We start from the raw sequence: 22,111 nt of genomic DNA, 5'->3' as shown, positions 1-22,111 counted from the left end.
AATAGATGAATGCATAGACGCGATCAAACACCTCCCAGTGGGGAAAAGCCCAGGCCCAGACGGACTTACTGCCAAATACTACAAGATGTATGCCACCATACTTGCACTACACTTCCAAAACTCATTTAACTCATTGCTCAAAACTGACACTCTCCCCTCCCAAGCCCTAAACACAACGGTCACACTACTACCCAAGCCGGGGAAAGACTTGACTCAGTGCAGGAGTTACAGACCGATCTCGCTGATAAACATAGATATGAAACTCTTCACAAAAATATTAGCCAATAGGCTACACCTCCTACTACCAGGACTTATCCATGCAGACCAATCAGGCTTTATCCCGGGCATAGAAGCCAAGCACAATACCCAAAAATTACTAAACCTCATACACCAAGCCACAAGAGCGGGGCGCCCAAGTTTACATCTGTCAATCGATGCCCTACAACATATGGGCTTCGGTCCACATTGGCAAAAGTGGTTTGATGCAATTTACTCTAACCCCACAGCGAATATCCGCATCAACGGGCAACTGTCTGAACCAGTAAAAATAACTAATGGCACCAGACAAGGATGTTCCCTATCCCCTCTCTTGTTTTTTCTGGTCCTTGAGCCCTTCATTCAAGGAATCAGGGACAATGGGCAAATCAGAGGGATTACAACAGGCACAGACGAAAACAAAATAGCAGCATTCGCAGATGACATGCTCTTTACAATCTCTGACCCCACAACATCGATACACCACCTGATGGCCGAGATGAATGAGTACAGCTCTATCTCCAATTCCAAGGCAAATCTAATTAAATTTGAGATCCTGACACTGCATATCAACCCCCAAGAAAAATTCTACATTAAAAAACCCACCAATTTGTACGGGCCACCCATAGCATAAAATATCTAGGAATACACCTAACTACAGACACGACCCATTTATTTTTGAGCAATTTCCCCAATCTAATGAAAAACATAACCACAGACCTCCACGCATGGAATAAGCCACAATTTGGATGGTTCTGTAGATTAAATACATTGAAAATGAACATCTTACCCAGGATATTATATCTCCTACAAGTCCTTCCAATTAGTTGCCCAAGGCATGGTTTACACTTGTCTGAGAAACACTCACAGCATACATATGGTCATACAAAAACCCACGATTAGCGTACTCATTACTCACAAGACCCAAAGAGGGAGGTTTGGGGCTTCCAGACATAGAAAGATACCACCAAGCAATCCTCCTAACCAGAATTTATGATTGGACACTCCCACACACCTCTACGCAATGGGTGGCAATAGAAGATACGTTCTTCAGAGCACCCATGTACACGATACCGTGGCACAAGTCAGGACAGGCATTCCTACGAAACAATCCCCACCCGACTATCACACTGACACTTTGGCTGTGTGCCACACTAAGAACACAGCCCTTGATTTCCCCATACCCATCTCCACTATACCCTATCACACACAACCCCATATTCAAACCTGGGGAAGATGGTAAGATGTTCAAACACTACCGACAGTCAGATTATTTACAACTGGGGGACCTCATGGATGACACAGGAGAACAGATAAAACCAATGCCGTGCACTACGGACAATCAAACCACAATGCAAACATTCCAACACGGACAACTCACGCATTTTATCCGCACAGGTCCTTTAGCACATAAGCCTTTCAGAGCCCAAACTCTCTTTGAACAACAATGCAAGGATCACAAGATAAATAAAAAAATAATCTCAGTGATGTACAAAACCATAGTACAAACGCAACCACACCAACTACCAGCCTTCACTACATCATGGGAGAAAGAACTTAATACTACCATACCACCTGACACCTGACGCCTCATATTCAAATGAATACATGGCTCCTCCCGAAACACAACAACTCAAGAGGGAAATTACAAAAGGTTAACGAGGTGGCATTACACACCATCAAAATTAAAATCACTCTTCCCTACACTCACTAGCCACTGCTGGAGGTGCCATGCCCCCGAAGGCCACACCACACACATTTGGTGGACATGCCCGGTAATCAGCAAATACTGGAAGCGTATACATAGCCTAATACAGACCATTCTTAACATGTACATACCATTCACGCTAGAATCTTTCCTGTTCCTGATTCACCCCCAAACTACAACCAAAATTAAAGCAGTCCTACTCACACATTTAATATCGGCTGCAAACCAACTCATCCCTACCCTATGGAAACAACCCAACTCACCTTCGATCCGGGAATGGATCCAAAGGGTCGAAATGATACGAGGCCTAAAAGAAACATGCTACTCCTTAACAGATAAGTACCAGATGTATACAGACATCTGGCAACCATGGGGTGATTACCTCAAAGATCAATCGACCTAGATAACACGTCCCGGGCAACAACATGCTCATCAAGGTGATCTCAAACCCCTCCCCCCTTTACCCCCTTTCACTCCACCCTGTCCACACCTCGAACATCTAGTACCCGAACCCAACTGTGTTGCGGTGCTTTGTCCCATCAGCCCATACCATATACTTGAATCAATGTTAGAATCAAGCAGGGTACATAACCCTAAAACTGAAACGAATGGCGAGTTCTAAGAGCTCGAATCTTACATGACTGTTGTAACAATTTATATGTGTGAAATTTTCTGTTAAATTTCATTCAACTTCTGTAAACTCTACTGAAAAAATGTTGTTGTATGATTGTAAACTCTCAATAAAAACTTTAAAAAAAGACTCAAAAAGGCACTTCAATGGACAAGACAGATGTTTTATGAAAAGTCAAATAAAGCGGACACACTCCTAGACTGCAGGACAAACATGACCCCACCTCCATGCAGACAAAGATAGAGGCCTTCCTGGACCACATCCCCTTGCCCACACTAACAGAAGAAGCTGTCCCTAAGCACACCCATCACACTCGAAGAAATTACACAGGCCATGAAAATCCTAAAACCCAACAAATGTCCAGGCTCGGACGGATTCTCCAGACTCCTGCCACACCGCCTCTCCCTATTTACCTCCCTTAGGGGAGGAGAACCCCCACCCCCGGATATGCTCCGGGCCAACATATATTTACTCCCGAAGCCCCACAAAAGCTACCAAGACCCAGGCCACTATCGACTGATATCACTGTTAAACACCAACATTAAACTATTCACAAAAATACTTGCCAACCAACTATACCCCTTCCTCCCAAAATTGATCCACCCAGACCAGGTGGGATTCATCCCACATCCCCAAACGAGTGATAACACCAGGAGAACGTATGACCTAATATGGACAGCCAACCATCAGTGACGGCCGGTGTTAATGACCAGCGGGAAGCTTTGGTGTCCAGCAGGCGCTTCCAGGGGATGGACAGGGGGGGTTGCTCAGGAACTGTACACCCTGCCCAGGAATTCTCCTTATCATTACAGGTCTAGGAGTTGTTCTTCTTCTGGTCCAGTTTGGCATTGTGCGGACTCCCCGGTTGGACTACGGGCTATGGATGCAGGGCATCCTGGACTGATAGGAGTGGGCGTAGCAGCCCCTGGGCTATCCGCGACGAGTGGGGGCTTGGTCGTTGAGTCTTCACTTCAGTCACTGCTTCTTTCTTTGCAAACTGGGGATGATAAGGGGGCTAGCGTGGGACAGGTATGGACTCATGGGATGGGAGTCACGGCAAGCTCGGAGTTGGGCGCTGGGGGTGGCTTGGGCGGGACCGGGGCCGCAACCGAGAGTTGACGGGGAGTGTGTCTGACGCAGCGCGGCAGCATGCAGATTTGTTGTTCGCAGGGCCTTTGGGTGTGCACCTAAAACAGGACGTGAAGGAGAAGTTATGGAAGGGTGAGTTTTGCAAAATTTTCTCCCTTCTCCCTTTGGAGGAGTTTCTTGACCTCAAGGATGAGGACAAGCAGGACGAAAAGAAAGAGGAAGAAGAAAAGAGGAAGAGGTAATGGAAGATACCGAAGTCCTTTGGTAACTGGTTGAGGGCATTTTGCATCCTGGCTAGTGTCCTGGGCGAGAAATCGCCAGGGTTGTGCTCATCATTGTTTTGCTACCTGGATGGCATCTGGGAAGCATACCGCACTCAATGCGGGCTCACGTGGTGGAGGTATGACAAGCAGTTTAGGCAGCGGTTGGCAGCTAATCCAGGTAAGAGTTGGGACCAAATGGACCTTCCTCTCTGGATGAAGCTAATGATGGCGCAGAAGGCGCAACCCTTTCAACAGACGGCCGGCGCAAGGGGACAGTCCACCTCGTCGGCCGCCTTGCAAAAGGGCTTATGTTGGCTGTTCAACGAGGACCAGTGCAAGTGGGGGTCCGCGTGTCCGGTCAAGCACGAGTGTTTGGGTTGCAGTGGCGCCCACGGGCTCAAGATGGTGCAGAAGAAGCTAGCGAAGGAGGTGCAGTTGGGTCCTTTCGGGGTGCGGCCCCTGGCAAATTTACGGGTGTTGCCTCTCAGGGTGGTTCCGAAGAAATTCCGGCTTATTCACCACCTCTTGTACCCAAAAGAGGAGTTGGTGAATGACGACATTGACGAGGAACTCTGCTCGGTCTCCTACGCATCATTCGACTAGGTAGTCGAGCTGGTTAGGGAGGCTGGGCGGGGGACTTGGATGGCCAAGGTGGATGTGGAGGCAACTTTCCACTTGCTCCCCGTTCACCCCAACTGTCACCACCTGCTGGGTTGTTACTTTGACGAGGGGGGGGGGATATTTCATTGACTTTGAGACATTCAGTTCCTTCCTGGAGTGGGTGGATAGGGAGGAGGCATGGAGTAAGTCGGTGGTGCACTACTTGGATGATTTCTTTTGTGTGGGCCCGGCGAACTCGGTGGATTGTCTTCGCCTTCTGCGTACTATTGAATGGGTGGCAGGGCAGTTCGGGGTGCCACTTACTGCGGGTAAGATGGAGGGCCCTACGGAGTGTCTTAGTTTCTTGGGTCTCGAAATTGATTTGGTGTGGGGGAAGTGTCGGCTGCCCAAGGATAAGCTAGTGGGGCTGTGGGGAGTCGTTGAGGAGGTACTGCGGGCGTGCAAGGTGACTCTGAGGCAATTACAATCACTCCTGGGCAAACTTTACTTTGCCTGCGTTTTTTCGTTACTTTAATGGAACGGTGTTCTTTCAGAAGGCGGGGTTATCGGTAGAAGGATTAGCGCTCTTCACGGATGCTTCGGGCAGTGCTGTATTTGGGGTTACTTCGGTGGCCGCTGGTGCACGGAACGGTGGCCGGCTGAGTGGGGTGAGAGCTCCCTCATATGGTACCTGGTATTCCTGGTATTGTTCCCCTTGGTCGTGGCACTGGCGCTATGGAGCGATACGCTGTGGAACTGTAAGGTAGTTTTCTTTTCAGACAATATGGCTGTAACGGATCACCTGGCACCCCGACTGGGTACCTCCGTTGAAGGATGCTCCTAGCACTTACAGAGGGCTCCAAGTGCTCCACTGACAAAACAACCACCGCAGACCCCACAAACCGCCGCAGTTTGGTTGGGGTCTCACCGTCTCTGACCCACCCTGGACCTACAACAAGGCTCCAGGTTCCAAGAGAGTGAAGCAGGAACAAGCTCTTAAAAGAGCTTAGTAGTGATTAGCTAAGTGAGTATGCAGAGCATAGCAATCCCTTGTAGTGATATAGCAATTCCCCCAATAAGAGACAGGACTCTAGATTGAGGGTGAAGAAGAACTCTCTGTACTTGCACATACAGCCTCTTTTATTCACATTCTACAAACATAGTACTGCCCACAGGGTTTTGAAGAACAACCAATCAACACATTACAACACAGCTAACACTCCCATTCATTACATCAGAAATCCTCCCCTCTGCCTGTTATTCAATAATCTCAACACAATAGACTAACCTAGTTATCACAGGCAGGAAAATACAGTATTATAAAACATATCACAGGGACACCAAAACATACAACAACCCCATATATCCTCGGAACTGGGGGGGGGGGGGGGATCTGGGTGAACCACATATCCAAAATTAACCCAGATCCGTTCAGTAGTTTGGAAGATACGGTTTAATGCAGATACAGAACATATACAGGCTATATGAAAAATAATTACTGTTAAATGTGTCCCCTGTTTAAAACTACTGAACAATGTCATTATGCACCAAATATCGGAGAGATGGCACCGTGTAGAAAAGTCAAAACAGTGTCTGTGAGTTAAAATGGCCGCCATCCATTGTTCTCACCATGTGCTTCATCCATTGTTCTCACCATGTGCCTCTGATACAAAAAATGATGGCCACCCAGTAACTCCACAGTATGTCCCCAGATGGTTCTTAAAGGGCCAGCAGCACAATAAAATACAGCATGCCCAAATCAGTTCGTTAAAGGGCAATACATCCAGGGCCATAGTCGCAGAGCAGGAGGCTGGCAATAATGCCCCTCCAAAAAACAGTGGCGAGGTCACTTTCGCCACAATGGCGGTGGTGCACACAGTTAATCTGTTGGTGGCTTCAAAGGCGTTGGTACAGTTGTTGTGGCACTTTGTTTCGCTTTGCATGTCACTCAATGTGGTTTTTCATGCAAGACATGTGTCAGGGTATCTGAACATCATAGCTGACGCCTTGTCTCGTTTACAGTGGTCCCGGTTTTGGATGGTGGCGCCTGGAGCACTAGAAGTAGGACAGGCATGCCCGGAAGAGATGTGGCAGCTCAGAGCATCCTGCTTGGGGGATATGTGAGAGCCTCGGTGGCACCTGGCACGTGGTTTACGTTCCGATTGCTTGCAGGGAACCCATCACCGGCAGTGGTAGATAGGAATATGGCGGCCCTAGCATTTTGGTTCAAGTTACATGGGTGGGACAACCTCACAAACAATTTTGTGATATGCCAGGCACTTAAGGGGTATCGTAAGGGTCACCGGGTAGCCGATGCTCGGCAAGAAGGGCTGCAGAAAGCACTTGTAATGATATTGATGTTACTTTCGCCACAGTCTTGTATTAGGATTTCCCCACAGGAAAGCATTAATCAAGGTCCTCATGCAGGTGGTAGACAGCCAGTTTCTCTGGAACTGCAATATTTTACATTGCAGAACTAAGTGCAAAAGGACACAGCACCCAGACCACTTCAATGAGTTGAAGTGGTCTAAGTGCCTACAGTGTCCCTTTAATATAAATCTCATAGAAATCTGCACTTTTATAAACTGAGGTTAAACTAGGATAATCCTCACTCATAGAACAAGTTGAAGTGCTTTTGAGGTGTGGAATGGTCCATGGAATTGCACTGTGTAGAATAATAAAGCAGAGCACTGTATTTCTTGGTTTATATTAAAAGTCTAGAACCTACTGGTTAGAGCAGCGTTTCCCAGTTAGTGTTCCTCGGAACCCTAGGGTTCTGCGAGAACAATATTGGGTTTCTGTTCAATGGGTATTGGTAAACAGGGGTCCGGTCAGGTGCCGTGGCCGTCTTAGACCACGACCGAACCCCTGTTGTATGGAATGTGTGTATGTGTGTCAAGGTGTCAAGGTGTGTGTATATGTGTGTTAAGGCATGTGCATATGCGTGTCAGTGTATCTGTGTCTGTGTGTGTATATGCTAGTGTGTATCTGTATGTCAGTGAAGCTCTCAGTGTGTGCATGTGTGTGTATTTATGTGTCAGTGTATCTGTCAGTGTGTGTGTGTGTGTGTGCGTGTGTGTGCGTGTGTATGTGCCAATGTGTTTACCATTGTTCTAGTGTGTGTATCTGTGTGCCAATGTGTGTGAACCTGTCAGTATGTGTATCTGTGTGTTAGTGTTTTTTTCAGTGTGTGTATCTGTGTATGCGATGTGTTTATCTGTATGTCAGTGTATCTGTGTAGTCTGACGCACAGATATACACACTGGCACATAGTGGCACACAGATACACACACTGACAAAAACACTAACACCCATATACACATACTGACATATACACACACCTTGGCACTCAGATATACACACTGGCACAATGATACGCAACTTGACACACAGATACACACTGGCAGATACACTCAGGCACACAAATACACACACTTTGACAGACAAATACACACTGTGTGTCAAGGTGTGTGTATATCTTTGTACCAGTGTGTGTATCTGTGTGCCTGTGTGTGTATGGGTCAGTGTGTATCTGTCAGGGTGTGTATCTGTGTGCTAGTGTGTATGTCTGTGTGTCAAGTTGTGTATGTGCCGGTGTGTATCTGTGTTTGTATGTGCCGATTTGTGTCTGTGTCAAGGTATGTGTATCTGTGTTTGTATGTGCCTGTGTGTATATATGTGTGTCAATGTGTGTGTATCTGTGTAGTGTGTGTATCTGTGTGTCAGTGTGTGTGTCTATGTTTGTGTGTATATGACTGTGTATGTGTCAGTGTGTTTCTGTTTGGTAATGTGTAAGTATGTGGCAGTACATTTTCAGACATCTCAGCAATCAAACACTAACACAATACACACTCCTGCAAACACAAACATGACATAAAAAGACACCCTTAAACTCTAACTCCAAAAGTATATACAAAATTATATACAAAAACACCTATACTACACACAAATGTACATCCACATTAACACTACACACACTACATCCAAATACACCTCTGCATGCAAATGCTATATTAATACGATAACATTAGAACACTAACTCTACACACAAAAACACACCTGATCCTGAGTACTGCAATCTGATTATTATCTGTAGAAATTAGTATGTATATATAGAAAAAAAAAAAAAAAAAGGTTGTAAAAATAAGACATTATGCTCTGCTAATTGGAAGGCTTACGCAATGTAGAGAAATAGTTTTTTTGGGGGGGAAGGGGTTCCACAATGTTGATGCACTGTCAAAGGGTTCCATGGGAAAAATTAATTGGGAACCCCTGGGTTAGAGCAAAGGTAGTCCATTGTGCACAGAGTGTGAAGATAAAAGCTAAATAGGGCTCCTGACATCCTCTCAACGCCCATTTGAACTTGTATTCTCTTGTATTTTGCTTTGTTAATTGCTTACCTGGATCAATGTTTTTCCATATGATATCTACATAAATATCCCTGTCACTCCTACTCTGCTCATGATAAAATCCCAGCGCATGCATCATTTCATGCTGGATTGCTCCGCTGGCTAAGCAGCCATCTTTATTCAGGCTGACAGTCTGTTTGCCACCAATTCTTCCATAATTTGACCAGCACCTAAATAAACAATACACAAATATTTATTTAATATTAGTTTATTAGATCAAGGACAATTCATAGTTTAAATAATTAAATATTCATTGCAATCTTTGTGGTCATTATTTTGGTCCATAAATACTACATCAGGCACTGTGACAGATTTAAAGAGGTTTATTGGACACCACAACTTTTTTTATCAAGCTTGATAAAGACATGGGTACAGGTCAAAACGTTGCAGGGTCCAATAAACCTGCTTAAATCTGTCACAGTGAGTGCCTGAGATTTTTTTATTTTATACTTGTTCTTATTTGATATGCTGACCCATGCTCAGTACCCTTTTAAAGAACACATGGACCTTCAGCATGGAATGTTCTTCTCATTTAACGTTGATTGCATGACACACCCCTTTATTGTTAGTTGTTTTTCCATTTGAAAATGAATTTAAAAATATTTTAAAAAATTATGTCTTGTCTTGTTATTACAGTAACACTGTCATTGTTCCTAGGGTTTGAAATATCAGATAAATTATTCCATGTCCAAAGCTATGCTGAAGAAACATTTTTTTTGTTTAATTGAAACATTGTACAAGAAATATATCTTTATTAATATGGCTCTGTCATATGAAGATTTCTGTATACCCTTAAACAGCTAAATAAAAAGGGTCTATTGCATGACCAAATAATTTTAAACCCATTCAGCTCTGGAAACTGAACAAGATATATATTGTTCTAGATGTTTCTTCTTCTTCTTTGGGGACACAATGGGATAACAATATCATTATTCAAACAATATTCGATTGACGTGACACAATGAAAATCTGGAGCAACTCAAAAAAGTATTAATTCTGATACAAGCTACTGACACTGGATACTGGCAGCAAATCACTATTTTTAGCACTTTTTTTTTACTAGAATTAACTGCAACTAAAATAAAATAAAAAAATGTGACAATTCCAAAATGACCCGCTCAGTGTGGAGCTGCAGAAGACAAATGCTGATGCTGACAATTTAGCTTCATATGCAAGACCAGCTACTTGCAACCCCCAAAACAAAAATTAACAACTTTGTGTGTTCATTCTCCACTCAGCCCCTTTGTGTCTCTCTCTCCCCCCAACTCATTTGTGTGTCTCTTTTTCCCCCCTCCTCAGCCCCCTTGTGTGTCTCTCCCCCTCTGCTCTTTTGTGTGTCAAGACTTTCTGTGAGCTCCCCTGGTCCTCTCTCCAGTCCTTTGTGGGCCTCTCCACACCTCCTCAGCACTCAGTATACCTCCCCAACTCAGCACTTTGTGTACTTCTTCTCCCCCTCAGTACTCTGTGTGCCCCCTTAGTACTCTGTGTGCCTCCCCCCTCTCAGCACTCTGTGTGCCTCGTTCCCTGGCCCAGCACTCTGTGGGCCTCTCTCCCCAGCCCAGCACTCTGTGGGCCCCCTCCCCCCTTTCAGCCCACAGCTTGCCTGGCCTTTATTCTTTTCTTCAGTCCCAAAAAAGGCCAAATAAAAATCCATAATTCCCTCGCTACTGTAGCGGACTGGACCCTGCACCAGAGTCTGCCCCAGTTTACTGGAGGGGACTGCTTGCTCGCCTCCTGCCCAGTGATTATGATCCTGGTAAGATGGGACCCTTTAAAGAACTACATTTGGGCATAATGCATTTTAATGCTGTCCCTGGCCCTTTAAATACCCTGGAGCAGTGTTTGTGCTTTTAAATTGGCACTTCGAATGCAGGCGAAGTGCCGAAGTCGTCGAAGTGCCGAAGTCGTCTAAGTAGCTGCCATTTCGGGACTTCGACACGTGTTCGCGGCCATCTTAATTCCCGAACAGCGGTGTTTTGCCGTCGAGTGTCTGGAACTAAAATCGGACACTCGAGTAGGCAAACACCACTGAGACCTCCATAACAACAGGAATTTGTGCCAAAACTACCGAACGGCCTGCCGTTCGGTAGAAAGACTAAGTTAACTATGGGGATTCATACGAACTTCAGTATATCCATGGATGGCAAGCCGGTCGGGACTTTTACTACACGAACAGAGACCGACCGCAAGGCCAAAACTTATGGAACTGTTTTCGGCTATTTTGCCTGTGCGACCGGTCAAAACTTCAAAGTCCCATAACTCCCGAACCCTTTATCCGAATGGGCTGATTTTTATATATGGGGATACTGAATTTATGGATGTACCCCAAGTATTTTGGGTACATCCAAAACTCGTGTAAAAATGTGTGTATATTAATTGTGTTAACTGTTTATCTGAGGGGAGGGAATGTGTGGATTGTACTGTTATGTGATTGGTTACTTTGTAACTCCCTGTGGGTGTGCTCTGTATGTGCAATACCATAATAAAAACCAGGCTGGGTGTGCCAGCAGTAGTGATGTCGCGAACACGAAATTTTCGGTTTGCGAACGGCGAATGGGAACTTCCGCAAACGTTCGCGAACCGCGCGAACCGCCATTGACTTCAATGGGCAGGCGAATTTTAAAACCCACAGGGACTGTTTCTGGCCACAAAAGTGATGGAAAAGTTGTTTCAAGGGGACTAACACCTTGACTGTGGCATGCCGGAGGGGGATCCATGTCAAAACTCCCATGGAAAATTACACAGTTGATGCAGAGTCTGGTTTTAATCCAAAAAGGGCAGAAATCACCTAACATTCTTAAATCGCAATGAATATGGATTGACACCTGACATATGACATATTGATACCTTGACATATGGATTGACACCTGTCCTCAGAGCCCCTGATGCACACGGACACAGAGCAGAATAGGGACTTTTCCCCTTACATAGGGTCACTTGGCAGGTATGGATTGACACCTGTCCTCAAAGCCCCTGATACACACTGACACAGAGCAGCATAGAGACTGTTCCCCGTCCTCAGAGACCATGATACACACTGACACAGAGCAGAATAGAGACTGTTCCCCCTACATAGGGTCACTTGGCAGATATGGATTGACACCTATCCTAAGGATCCCTGAAACACACTGACACAGAGCTGAATAGAGACTGTTCCCCCCTACATAGGGTCACTTGGCAGGTATGGATTGACACCTTTCCTCAGAGACCATGATACACACTGACACAGAGCAGAATAGAGACTGTTCCCCCTACATAGGGTCACTTGGCAGATATGGATTGACACCTATCCTAAGGATCCCAGAAACACACTGACACAGAGCAAAATAAAGACTGTTCCCCCTACATAGGGTCAATTGGCAGGTATGTATTGACACCTGTGCTCAAAGCCCCTGATACACACTGACACAGAGCAGAATAGAGACTGTTCCCCGTCCTCAGAGACCATGATACACACTGACACAGAGCAGAATAGAGACTGTTCCCCCTACATAGGGTCACTTGGCAGGTATGTATTGACACCTGTGCTCAAAGCCCCTGATACACACTGACACAGAGCAGAATAGAGACTGTTCCCCATCCTCAGAGACCATGATACACACTGACACAGAGCAGAATAGAGACTGTTCCCCCTACATAGGGTCACTTGGCAGATATGGATTGACACCTATCCTAAGGATCCCTGAAACACACTGACACAGAGCAGAATAGAGACTGTTCCCCGTCCTCAAAGCCCCTGATACACACTGACAAAGAGCAGAATAGAGACTGTTCCCCCTACATAGGGTCACTTGGTAGGTATGGATTGACACCTTTCCTCAGAGACCATGATACACACTGTTACGGTACCACCTTCCGAGCTCCATGTACAGTCTTTAGTCACTTGTAATCCCGGTTCCCCCAATAACGAGACCAAGCTCCATTATGAGGGTAAAACATGAACTGAGGACTGGATCAGCCAGCCTGCCTTTTATTTGCATTTCACACACACAGGCCACACCCAAGGGGAGGCATAAAATAACCACTGGCATCGATGGTACATCCCACACATTCCCTCCCCTTGGTGTGACACATAATCCTATTATACATACAGTTTGAAATATACTTTTATACAACTTTCATAACTTCAAATCCATCCATCATATTCACATAAGAGGCACATATTCAGATTCAGCATACTTAAATCATAAACATTCTCAAAAATCACACCAATCCCTTCAGTGAATAAAAAGTTACTCGAAAGTCCGTTTATGACCGACCGCAGGTACCTTTTCGTGCCCAAAATAGTTCCCTGGATTCGGGCTGTGCGGTCGGTCACTTGCTGGCCTAAAAATGGCTAAGTCCCGTTCGAAGTGGGTCGGTACTTCGACTTTCGTTGAACTGTCGAAGTATCGTCGATAGTACGGGTCGGCGGGTTCGAAGTTAAGATGGCCGCCGCCACGTGGTCCTTTGTCCGATGTCGGCCACCTCGAGGACTTTGGTAGCTTCGGCGCTTCGTTAGTTTCCGCTGTATTTGAAATGTCATTTGTACAAAGTCACAACCCTCCGCATGATCTCTCAGGGACCATACGTACTGGGCAAATCAGACGGACCCAACAGTCTTTAGTCCAGATGGATGGGTCTGTCACATGGCTCCCTCCTTGTGGAACACTCCGGCAGACCCGGCTTGACCCTGTGGCGGGTCAACTTGGGGATGACCGGACTTAGGGAGGATAGGGACGTCTATTTGCCGGGATAACCCATCCGCATTCCCATTCTGCTTACCGGGCCGGTAGCTGATAGTGAAATTATAAGGCTGCAATGCCAAACTCCACCTCAGCAGTCTGCCATTGTCCCCAGAGACCCGGTTAAGCCAGACAAGGGGGTTGTGGTCGGTTACGAGGGAAAATTCTTGTCCGTATAGGTAAGGGCTCAGTTTCTTCAGTGCCCAGACCAGGGCTAAACACTCTTTCTCTACTGCCGCATAACTCACTTCTCGAGGTAGTAACTTTCTGCTGAGATATGCGACAGGGTGCTCTCCTCCATCCTCCCCGACCTGGCTCAGCACAGCCCCCAGTCCATACATGGAAGCGTCTGTGTGGACAAGAAAACGTTTGTTAGGGACTGGGGCAGCCAGGACAGGGGCATTCACAAGAGCCTGCTTCAGGGCTTGAAACGCGGCTTCACAAGCTGGAGACCACAGGACCTGCCTAGGTAAGTTCTTTTTAGTCAGATCAGTCAGGGGCTTGGCAATCGTGCTGTAGTCGGGGACAAAACGTCGATAATACCCCGCGGTCCCTAGGAAGGCAAGCACTTGGGTCTTGGTGATAGGTGTGGGCCAGTTAGCGACCGCTTCCACCTTAGCAGGTTCGGGTCTCTGGCTCCCACAACCCACCCGGTGACCCAAGTACTGCACTTCTGCCATGCCCAAATGGCACTTGTCAGGTTTCAGAGTCAGGCCGGCGGCCCGAATCTTGTCCAGCACTACCCCTACGTGTACTAGGTGGTCTTCCCAAGACTCACTGTAGACCGCGATGTCGTCCAGGTATGCACAGGCAAATCCCTGGAAGCCATCTAGGAGTCTATCCACCATACGCTGGAAGGTAGCCGGAGCATTCTTCATCCCGAATGGCATAACCCTAAACTGGTATAGGCCAAACGGGGTGACGAATGCCGACTTGGGGATAGCATCCTCGGCCAGGGGGATCTGCCAGTACCCTTTACATAGGTCAATGGTGGTCAGATAGCGCCCCCTGGCAATGCGGTCTAATAACTCATCTATCCGGGGCATCGGGTAGGCGTCAGTGGTAGTCCGCTCGTTGAGCCGCCTGTAATCCACACAGAACCGGGTGGTCCCATCTTTCTTGGGTACTAGGACTACGGGCGACGCCCACGGACTATCTGAGTGCTCAATAACCCCCAGCCGGGTCATCTCCTGTATCTCCTTCCGCATTCCTTCTCGGACTGCTTCCGGGATACGGTATGGGGGTTGTCGTAGGGGGTTCTGTCCGGGTGTCTCGACCTTGTGTATAGCTAGGTTGGTGTACCCGGGTTCTTGGGAGAACGTCGCCTGCTTCTCCCACAGAAGCTGTCTTGCCTGGGTTTTCTCGGCCGGGCTTAGTCGGTCACCTAGCTGTACGAGGCTAGTAAGGTCGGTCTGGGGACCCCTTTCTAACAGGTCAGGTAAAGGTAAGTTCTCTGGGTCGTCGGTAGCTGGGGCACAAACTGCTGCAACATCCTCGGGTCGTTCCTGATACTCCTTGAGCATGTTCACATGAAAGGATCGTTGTACCCTTTCATCTGAACAGCTGGCTATAAGATAGGTAGTATCACATACCTGAGCTAACACCTTGTACGGGCCCTGCCAAGATGCTTGCATCTTGTTTGCCTTCACAGGTTTGAGCACTAGAACCTTCTGCCCAACCTGGAAGACCCGCTGTCGAGCACCCCGATCGTACCATCGCTTCTGTCTCCCCTGGGCCGCCCGGAGATTTTCCCTTACCATCAGGGATAGTTTCTCCATGCGGTCCCGGAGTTCCAGAACATATGGCACTATGGGGGTCCCTTCTTGCTCCGTCTCCCCCTCCCAGTGTCCTCTAATGAGATCTAGGGGTCCACGAACCCTTCTCCCATAGAGTAACTCAAAGGGGGAGAACCCAGTCGATTCCTGGGGCACCTCTCTGTATGCAAATAGCAGATGAGGCAGGAATCGCTCCCAGTCTCTGCAAGTGTCCGTAAAGGTCCTCAGCATCTGTTTGAGGGTGCCATTAAATCGCTCGCAGAGACCATTAGTCTGTGGGTGATATGGTGAACTAAGTAGCGGGTTGATGCCGCACACCTTCCACAGCTGCTGGGTGAGCACAGCGGTAAACTGGGTTCCCTGATCAGAGAGGATCTCCTGAGGGAACCCGACCCTAGTAAAGACTTTAACCAGGGCATCAGCAACCGTCTCTGCCTCTATATTAGACAGCGCTACTGCCTCTGGGTAACGGGTGGCGTAGTCTACCACAGTAAGAATATATTTCTTACCGGATGGACTAGCCCTGGCCAGTGGACCCACAATGTCAACGGCTATGCGGAAAAAGGGCTCTCCAATGATAGGCATCGGCTGTAGCCTAGCTTTTGGATGATCTCCTCGCTTACCTACCCGTTGACAAGTGTCGCACGTGCTACAATACATCCGCACATCTCGGTTAAAATTGGGCCAGAAAAAGTTTTGGGTGATTCTATGAGCTGTGCGGTGGGAACCTAGATGACCTGCCAACGGCACGTCATGCCCAATCCGCAGAATCTCCTGCCGATACTTTGCAGGTACTACTAGTTGTCGTTTCTGCGGAGGGGCATTCGGTTTCGGGGAAGGTTTCGGGATCCTGTACAGCCTATCCCCCACCCACTCGTAGTGTTCCCCACCTACTCCTTCTTCCCCAGCGTCGGCCCTGGCTCTGTACTTGGCTAACGTCGGGTCCTCCCTAGTTTCCTTCCCGTACATCTCTGGGGTATCCCAGCCTAACGGGGCCTGGTCTAAGGTACAAGTCGGGATAGAGAGTCTTACCTGGGTCTCAGCAGCAGGTGGGCCGGCCTCAGCGGCACGGGTCTGGGCACGGGTCGTGACAGCGTCCACTGCAGCGGGGCCCATGGGAGCAAAAGCTGAAACAAGGGGAGCCAAGTCGTTGCCAAGGAGAACATCAGCGGGTAAATCCTTAATGACCCCCACATTCACGTGTCTAGCGCCCACTCCCCAATCCAAATGTACCCGGGCCACGGGTAGGCGAAATACTGCACCCCCGGCTACTCGTACTGCCACGGTATCCCCGGTATGTTGAGCTTCGGACACTAGGTGCTTTTGGAGCAAAGTCAGGGTTGCACCAGTGTCTCGTAGCCCACTGACTTCCCTTCCATTGACCTTTACACTCTGTCGGTGGTGTTGTCGATTGTCCTGGTGGGCAGCCTGAACAGGGTCCGCCTCATGTAAGATGCCCCAGCATTCCTCTTCCTCTACACAGTGGGCTGCTGGAAGAGGTGCTCGGGGAGGGGCCCCCGTGGGTTTCCTCCAGGACGGGTTCCTGTTGGCACGGTTCATCGGGCACTCCTGTCGCCTGTGCCCTAGCTGATTGCACAGGTAGCACCGAAGGGGTTCAGAGTACTCTCGGGCGTTAAACCGGGGTGGACGTTGGTACTGGGCAGACGGAGGGGGTGCGGATGGTCTGTTCATGGGAGGCTGATAAGTGGCAGCGGCTGGTTGGTATTCCGCTCTGGCGGTGGCCTTGGTGATGGAATTGTCCAGTCTGCGAGCGTCGGTGTACTCATCGGCCAAGCGAGCCGCCTCGTGTAGAGTGGAAGGCTTACGGTCTCTTACCCACTCTCTGACCCCTGTTGGCAATTTGTCGAAGCAATGTTCCAATAAAAACATCTGCAGCACCTCTTCTCCTGACACCGCCTGGCACCCTGCCATCCAGTGGGCGGCTGTGCGATGTACCTTGCAGGCCCATTCAACGTATGAGTCCCCAGTTGTTTTTGCAGTGTCTCGGAACCTCCTCCGGTATGCCTCGGGTGTAACGGCATACCGGGCAAGTAAAGCTTCCCTGACGGTCACATAATCCCTGATCTCCTCATCCGGAATGGCCCGAAAAGCGTCGTTGGCCCGGCCGGATAACTTGCCGGACAGTATAGCAACCCAGTCTTCCGGGGGTACCTTGTGCAGGGCACATTGCCGCTCAAAATCCGCAAGGTACCCGTCAATCTCTCCTTCTGTCTCACTGAAGGCTTTGAAGGCCGCAAATGGCACTTTCTGTTTGTCCCCCGGGTTTGCTGTGACTGGGGCTGCTGCAGCACCGTTTTGGCGTAGCAGGCTGGCCTCCACAGCGGCTTGAACCTGGGTGATGATCTCCGCGGAGGGGTTGGGGCCATAATGGGCCAGCCTAATTCTTACCGCCCGGTCAAATCTTGCTTCCTCGGGGGTTCTGTCGTCTGGGCTGGGTCCATTGGTTCCCTCTGCCGCTGGTACTCCATCCATTTCCAGCAATAAAGCAATAATGTCCCTCTTCTTGAGGTTACTGGCCTGTCCGCCCCTTTGTTCCAATAAGTCTTTTAGGGTGGCTCTTCTCAGGTTTTGGTATTGTAGTTCCATTTATTCCTGGTCGTAGTGGTCTCTTTGGGCGTTGAGGATCATCCTGTCGCTTGCCACCAGTTGTTACGGTACCACCTTCCGAGCTCCATGTACAGTCTTTAGTCACTTGTAATCCCGGTTCCCCCAATAACAAGACCAAGCTCCATTATGAGGGTAAAACATGAACTGAGGACTGGATCAGCCAGCCTGCCTTTTATTTGCATTTCACACACACAGGCCACACCCAAGGGGAGGCATAAAATAACCACTGGCATCAATGGTACATCCCACACATTCCCTCCCCTTGGTGTGACACATAATCCTATTATACATACAGTTTGAAATATACTTTTATACAACTTTCATAACTTCAAATCCATCCATCATATTCACATAAGAGGCACATATTCAGATTCAGCATACTTAAATCATAAACATTCTCAAAAATCACACCAATCCCTTCAGTGAATAAAAAGTTACTCGAAAGTCCGTTTATGACCGACCGCAGGTACCTTTTCGTGCCCAAAATAGTTCCCTGGATTCGGGCTGTGCGGTCGGTCACTTGCTGGCCTAAAAATGGCTAAGTCCCGTTCGAAGTGGGTCGGTACTTCGACTTTCGTTGAACTGTCGAAGTATCGTCGATAGTACGGGTCGGCGGGTTCGAAGTTAAGATGGCCGCCGCCACGTGGTCCTTTGTCCGATGTCAGCCACCTCGAGGACTTTGGTAGCTTCGGCGCTTCGTTAGTTTCCGCTGTATTTGAAATGTCATTTGTACAAAGTCACAACCCTCCGCATGATCTCTCAGGGACCATACGTACTGGGCAAATCAGACGGACCCAACAGTCTTTAGTCCAGATGGATGGGTCTGTCACACACACTGACAAAGAGCAGAATAAAGACTGTTCCCCGTCTTCAAAACCCCTGATACACACTGACACAGAGCAGAATAGAGACTGTTCCCCCTACATAGGGTCACTTGGCAGGTATGGATTGACACCTGTGCTCAAAGCCCCTGATACACACTGACACAGAGCAGAATAGAGACTGTTCCCCGTCCTCAGAGACCATGATACACACTGACACAGAGCAGAATAGAGACTGTTACCCCTACATAGGGTCACTTGGCAGATATGGCGTGGTCGTGGGAGGAGGAGGATGACTTTCACCTCTTACCCTGTTATATTCCCGTTGTGCTGTGACATCACCCTTATACGCTGTGTAAAGCATACTTTTTAATTTGATCAGCATGGCCACTTGAGTTTTTATAGTTTTCACGCTGCTTGTGTGGTAGAATCTCGGTAAAAATAAATTTAGTAGGCCAAGATTACCACGTGGCATGTGTACGTGCATATACTGGTGTATCGGTCGGTTGGTTGCACGTGGCAAAGATACGATCAGTAGTGTACGGAGCATGTGCGAGAATTCCGGATGTAGTATTCCCCTCCTCCATTGTGCTGGGCAGGCCATGTGGTCAAACAGGAAGTTAGTTCTTGTTCGATTGATTGGGTAAGAGTATGTGTGGGTGGAGCTTATTATGGGAGGAGTTAAATGCCTATATAAGGAGCCTACACTATTGTCCGGGGCTCAGATTTTGTTGTATTTTGGTGACATTAGTCCCTCTGAGTCCCGTTCGGTGAATCGAATAAAGAATCTCTTCCTTCCTGAAGAAACCTGTGTCCATCTCTCTGTGCTTGGCTTCCGTCAGTTTCTCCAGTATCACTTGTAGTTTATATATGGTTCACAAAAATCAAACAAACGATAAAGTAAACATGTAAGGATACAGAATTTTCTTTCAAACCCTTACACATCGTGTGTACGTATTTTTTGTCTTAAGTTTGTGGCTTTAAAGAGTTTCACGTTGTTTCTATGATGTGAATAACATGTTCTTGTAAATGTTTGTTAATTTTTTCCTGGAATTGTAATTTTTGAATCTGAATAAAGATAGTCAAATCCCTGATATACACTGACACAGAGCAGAATAGAGACTGTTCCCCCTACATAGGGTCACTTGGCAGATATGGATTGACACCTATCATAATGATCCCTGATACACACTGACACAGAGCAGAATAGAGACTGTTCCCCCTACATAGGGTCACTTGGCAGATATGGATTGACACCTATCATAATGATCCCTGATACACACTGACACAGAGCAGAATAGGGACTGTTCCCCCTACATAGGGTCACTATGTGCCTTTTTTTTGGTTTGGTTTTTGAAGCCACAGTGCAGCACCAAAGGGCCTAAAAATTAGGCATGTACACGTGCCTGAAAAATTTGGTATTGTTGCAGCTGCTGCTGTAGCAGCGGCCAGAAAAATTGATGTTTGTTTCACAGGCAGAAAGTGCCCTAAAACACGGCGGCCTGCAACCCTAGTTGGTGGAGAATAAGTCACGCAACTCAACCAGCATTCAGAGCTAAAATACAGCAGCGTGTGGACCATTTTTAGCCCAAGGCAGCTCATCTCATCAGGCCTTTTTAAATCGAACGTATCGCCCAGTGTCAGTCCCTTCGGGATCCATCCCTCATTCATCTTAATAAAGGTGAGGTAATCCAGACTTTTATGACCTAGGCGACTTCTCTTCTCATTGACAATACCTCCTGCTGCACTGAAGGTCCTTCCTGACAGGACACTTGAAGCGGGGCAGGCCAGAAGTTCTATCGCAAATTGGGATAGCTCAGGCACAAGGTCAAGCCTGCACACCCAGTAGTCAAGGGTTCATCGCTCCTCAGAGTGTTGATATCTGCAGTTATGGCGAGGTAGTCTGCTACCTGTCGGTCGAGTCGTTCTCTGAGGGTGGATCCCGAAGGGCTGTGGCGATGCGTAGGACTTAAAAAGGTCCACATGTCCTCCATCAACAGCACGTCTTTAAAGCGTCCTGTCCTTGCCGGCGTGGTCGTGGGAGGGGGAGGATGACTTCCACCTCTCCCCCTGTTAGATTCCCGTTGTGCTGTGACATCACCCTTATACGCTGTGTAAAGCATACTTTTTAATTTATTTTGCAAATGCTGCATCCTTTCCGACTTGTTGTAATTCGGTAACATTTCCGCCACTTTCTGCTTATACCGGGGGTCTAGTAGCGTGGACACCCAGTACAGGTCGTTCTCCTTCAGCCATTTTATACGAGGGTCCCTCAACAGGCACGACAGCATGAAAGACCCCATTTGCACAAGGTTGAATGCCGAGCTACTCATTTCCCGTTCCGCCTCCTCACTGATGTCAATGAAGGTATGTTCTTCAGCCACGTACAACACCAGGGGTACCAGATAGGGTGCCAGATAGGTGACAACGAGCACCCTGGGATGCCTGTTGTGGTTGGTCTTCCTCCTCCTCCTCCTCAATGCCACATTCCTCCTCTGACTCCTCTTCCTCACAATCCTCTTCCAGCGTTGCCGCAGGTCCAGCAAGCGATGCTGATAAGGCTGTTTCTGGTGGTGATGGTGACCACAACTCTTCCTCTTCCTCTTCACGCTCATCTACGGCCTGATCCAGCACTCTTCGCAGGGCACACTCCAGGAAGAAAACAAATGGTATGATGTCGCTGCTGGTGCCTTCGGTGCGACTGACTAGGTTTTTTACCTCCTCAAAAGGACGCATGAGCCTACAGGCATTGCGCATGAGTGTCCAGTAACGTGGCAAAAAAATTCCCAGCTCCCCAGAGGCTGTCCTAGCACCCCGGTCATACAAATATTCATTACCAGCTTTTTCTTGTTGGAGCAGGCGGTCGAACATTAGGAGTGTTGAATTCCAACGTGTCGTGCTGTCGCAAATCAAGCGCCTCACTGGCATGTTGTTTCGCCGCTGGATATCGACAAAGTGAGCCATGGCCGTGTAGGAACACCTGAATGGCCACACACCTTCCTGGCCTGCTTCAGGACGTCCTGTAAGCCTGTGTACTTATGCACAAAGCATTGTACGATCAGATTACACACGTGCCATGCACGGCACATGTGTCAACTTGCCCAACTTCAATGCCGCTAACAAATTTTTTCCATTGTCACAAACCACTTTGACAATATCCAGTTGCTGCGGAGTCAGCCACTTTTCCACCTGTGCATTCAGGGCGGAC

At 48.0% G+C, this 22,111-nt stretch overlaps 1 protein-coding gene across 2 annotated transcripts in view; it reads right to left on the bottom strand.

Moving 5' to 3' along the window:
• LOC134586499 (hatching enzyme 1.2-like) overlaps positions 1–22,111 on the bottom strand; it is a 218,975-nt gene that overhangs the window by 177,153 nt on the left and 19,711 nt on the right. For both annotated transcript variants that reach the window (XM_063442043.1, XM_063442045.1), the window contains exon 6: positions 8,947–9,125. In XM_063442043.1, the coding sequence (XP_063298113.1) occupies positions 8,947–9,125 (179 nt within the window). The remainder of the gene's footprint in view (positions 1–8,946; positions 9,126–22,111) is intronic.

Source organism: Pelobates fuscus, chromosome 2, assembly GCF_036172605.1.
Source record: "Pelobates fuscus isolate aPelFus1 chromosome 2, aPelFus1.pri, whole genome shotgun sequence".
Classification (NCBI taxonomy): domain Eukaryota; kingdom Metazoa; phylum Chordata; class Amphibia; order Anura; family Pelobatidae; genus Pelobates; species Pelobates fuscus.
Note: the sequence above shows the minus strand (reverse complement) of the source record. Positions and strands in the feature narration are given on the sequence as shown.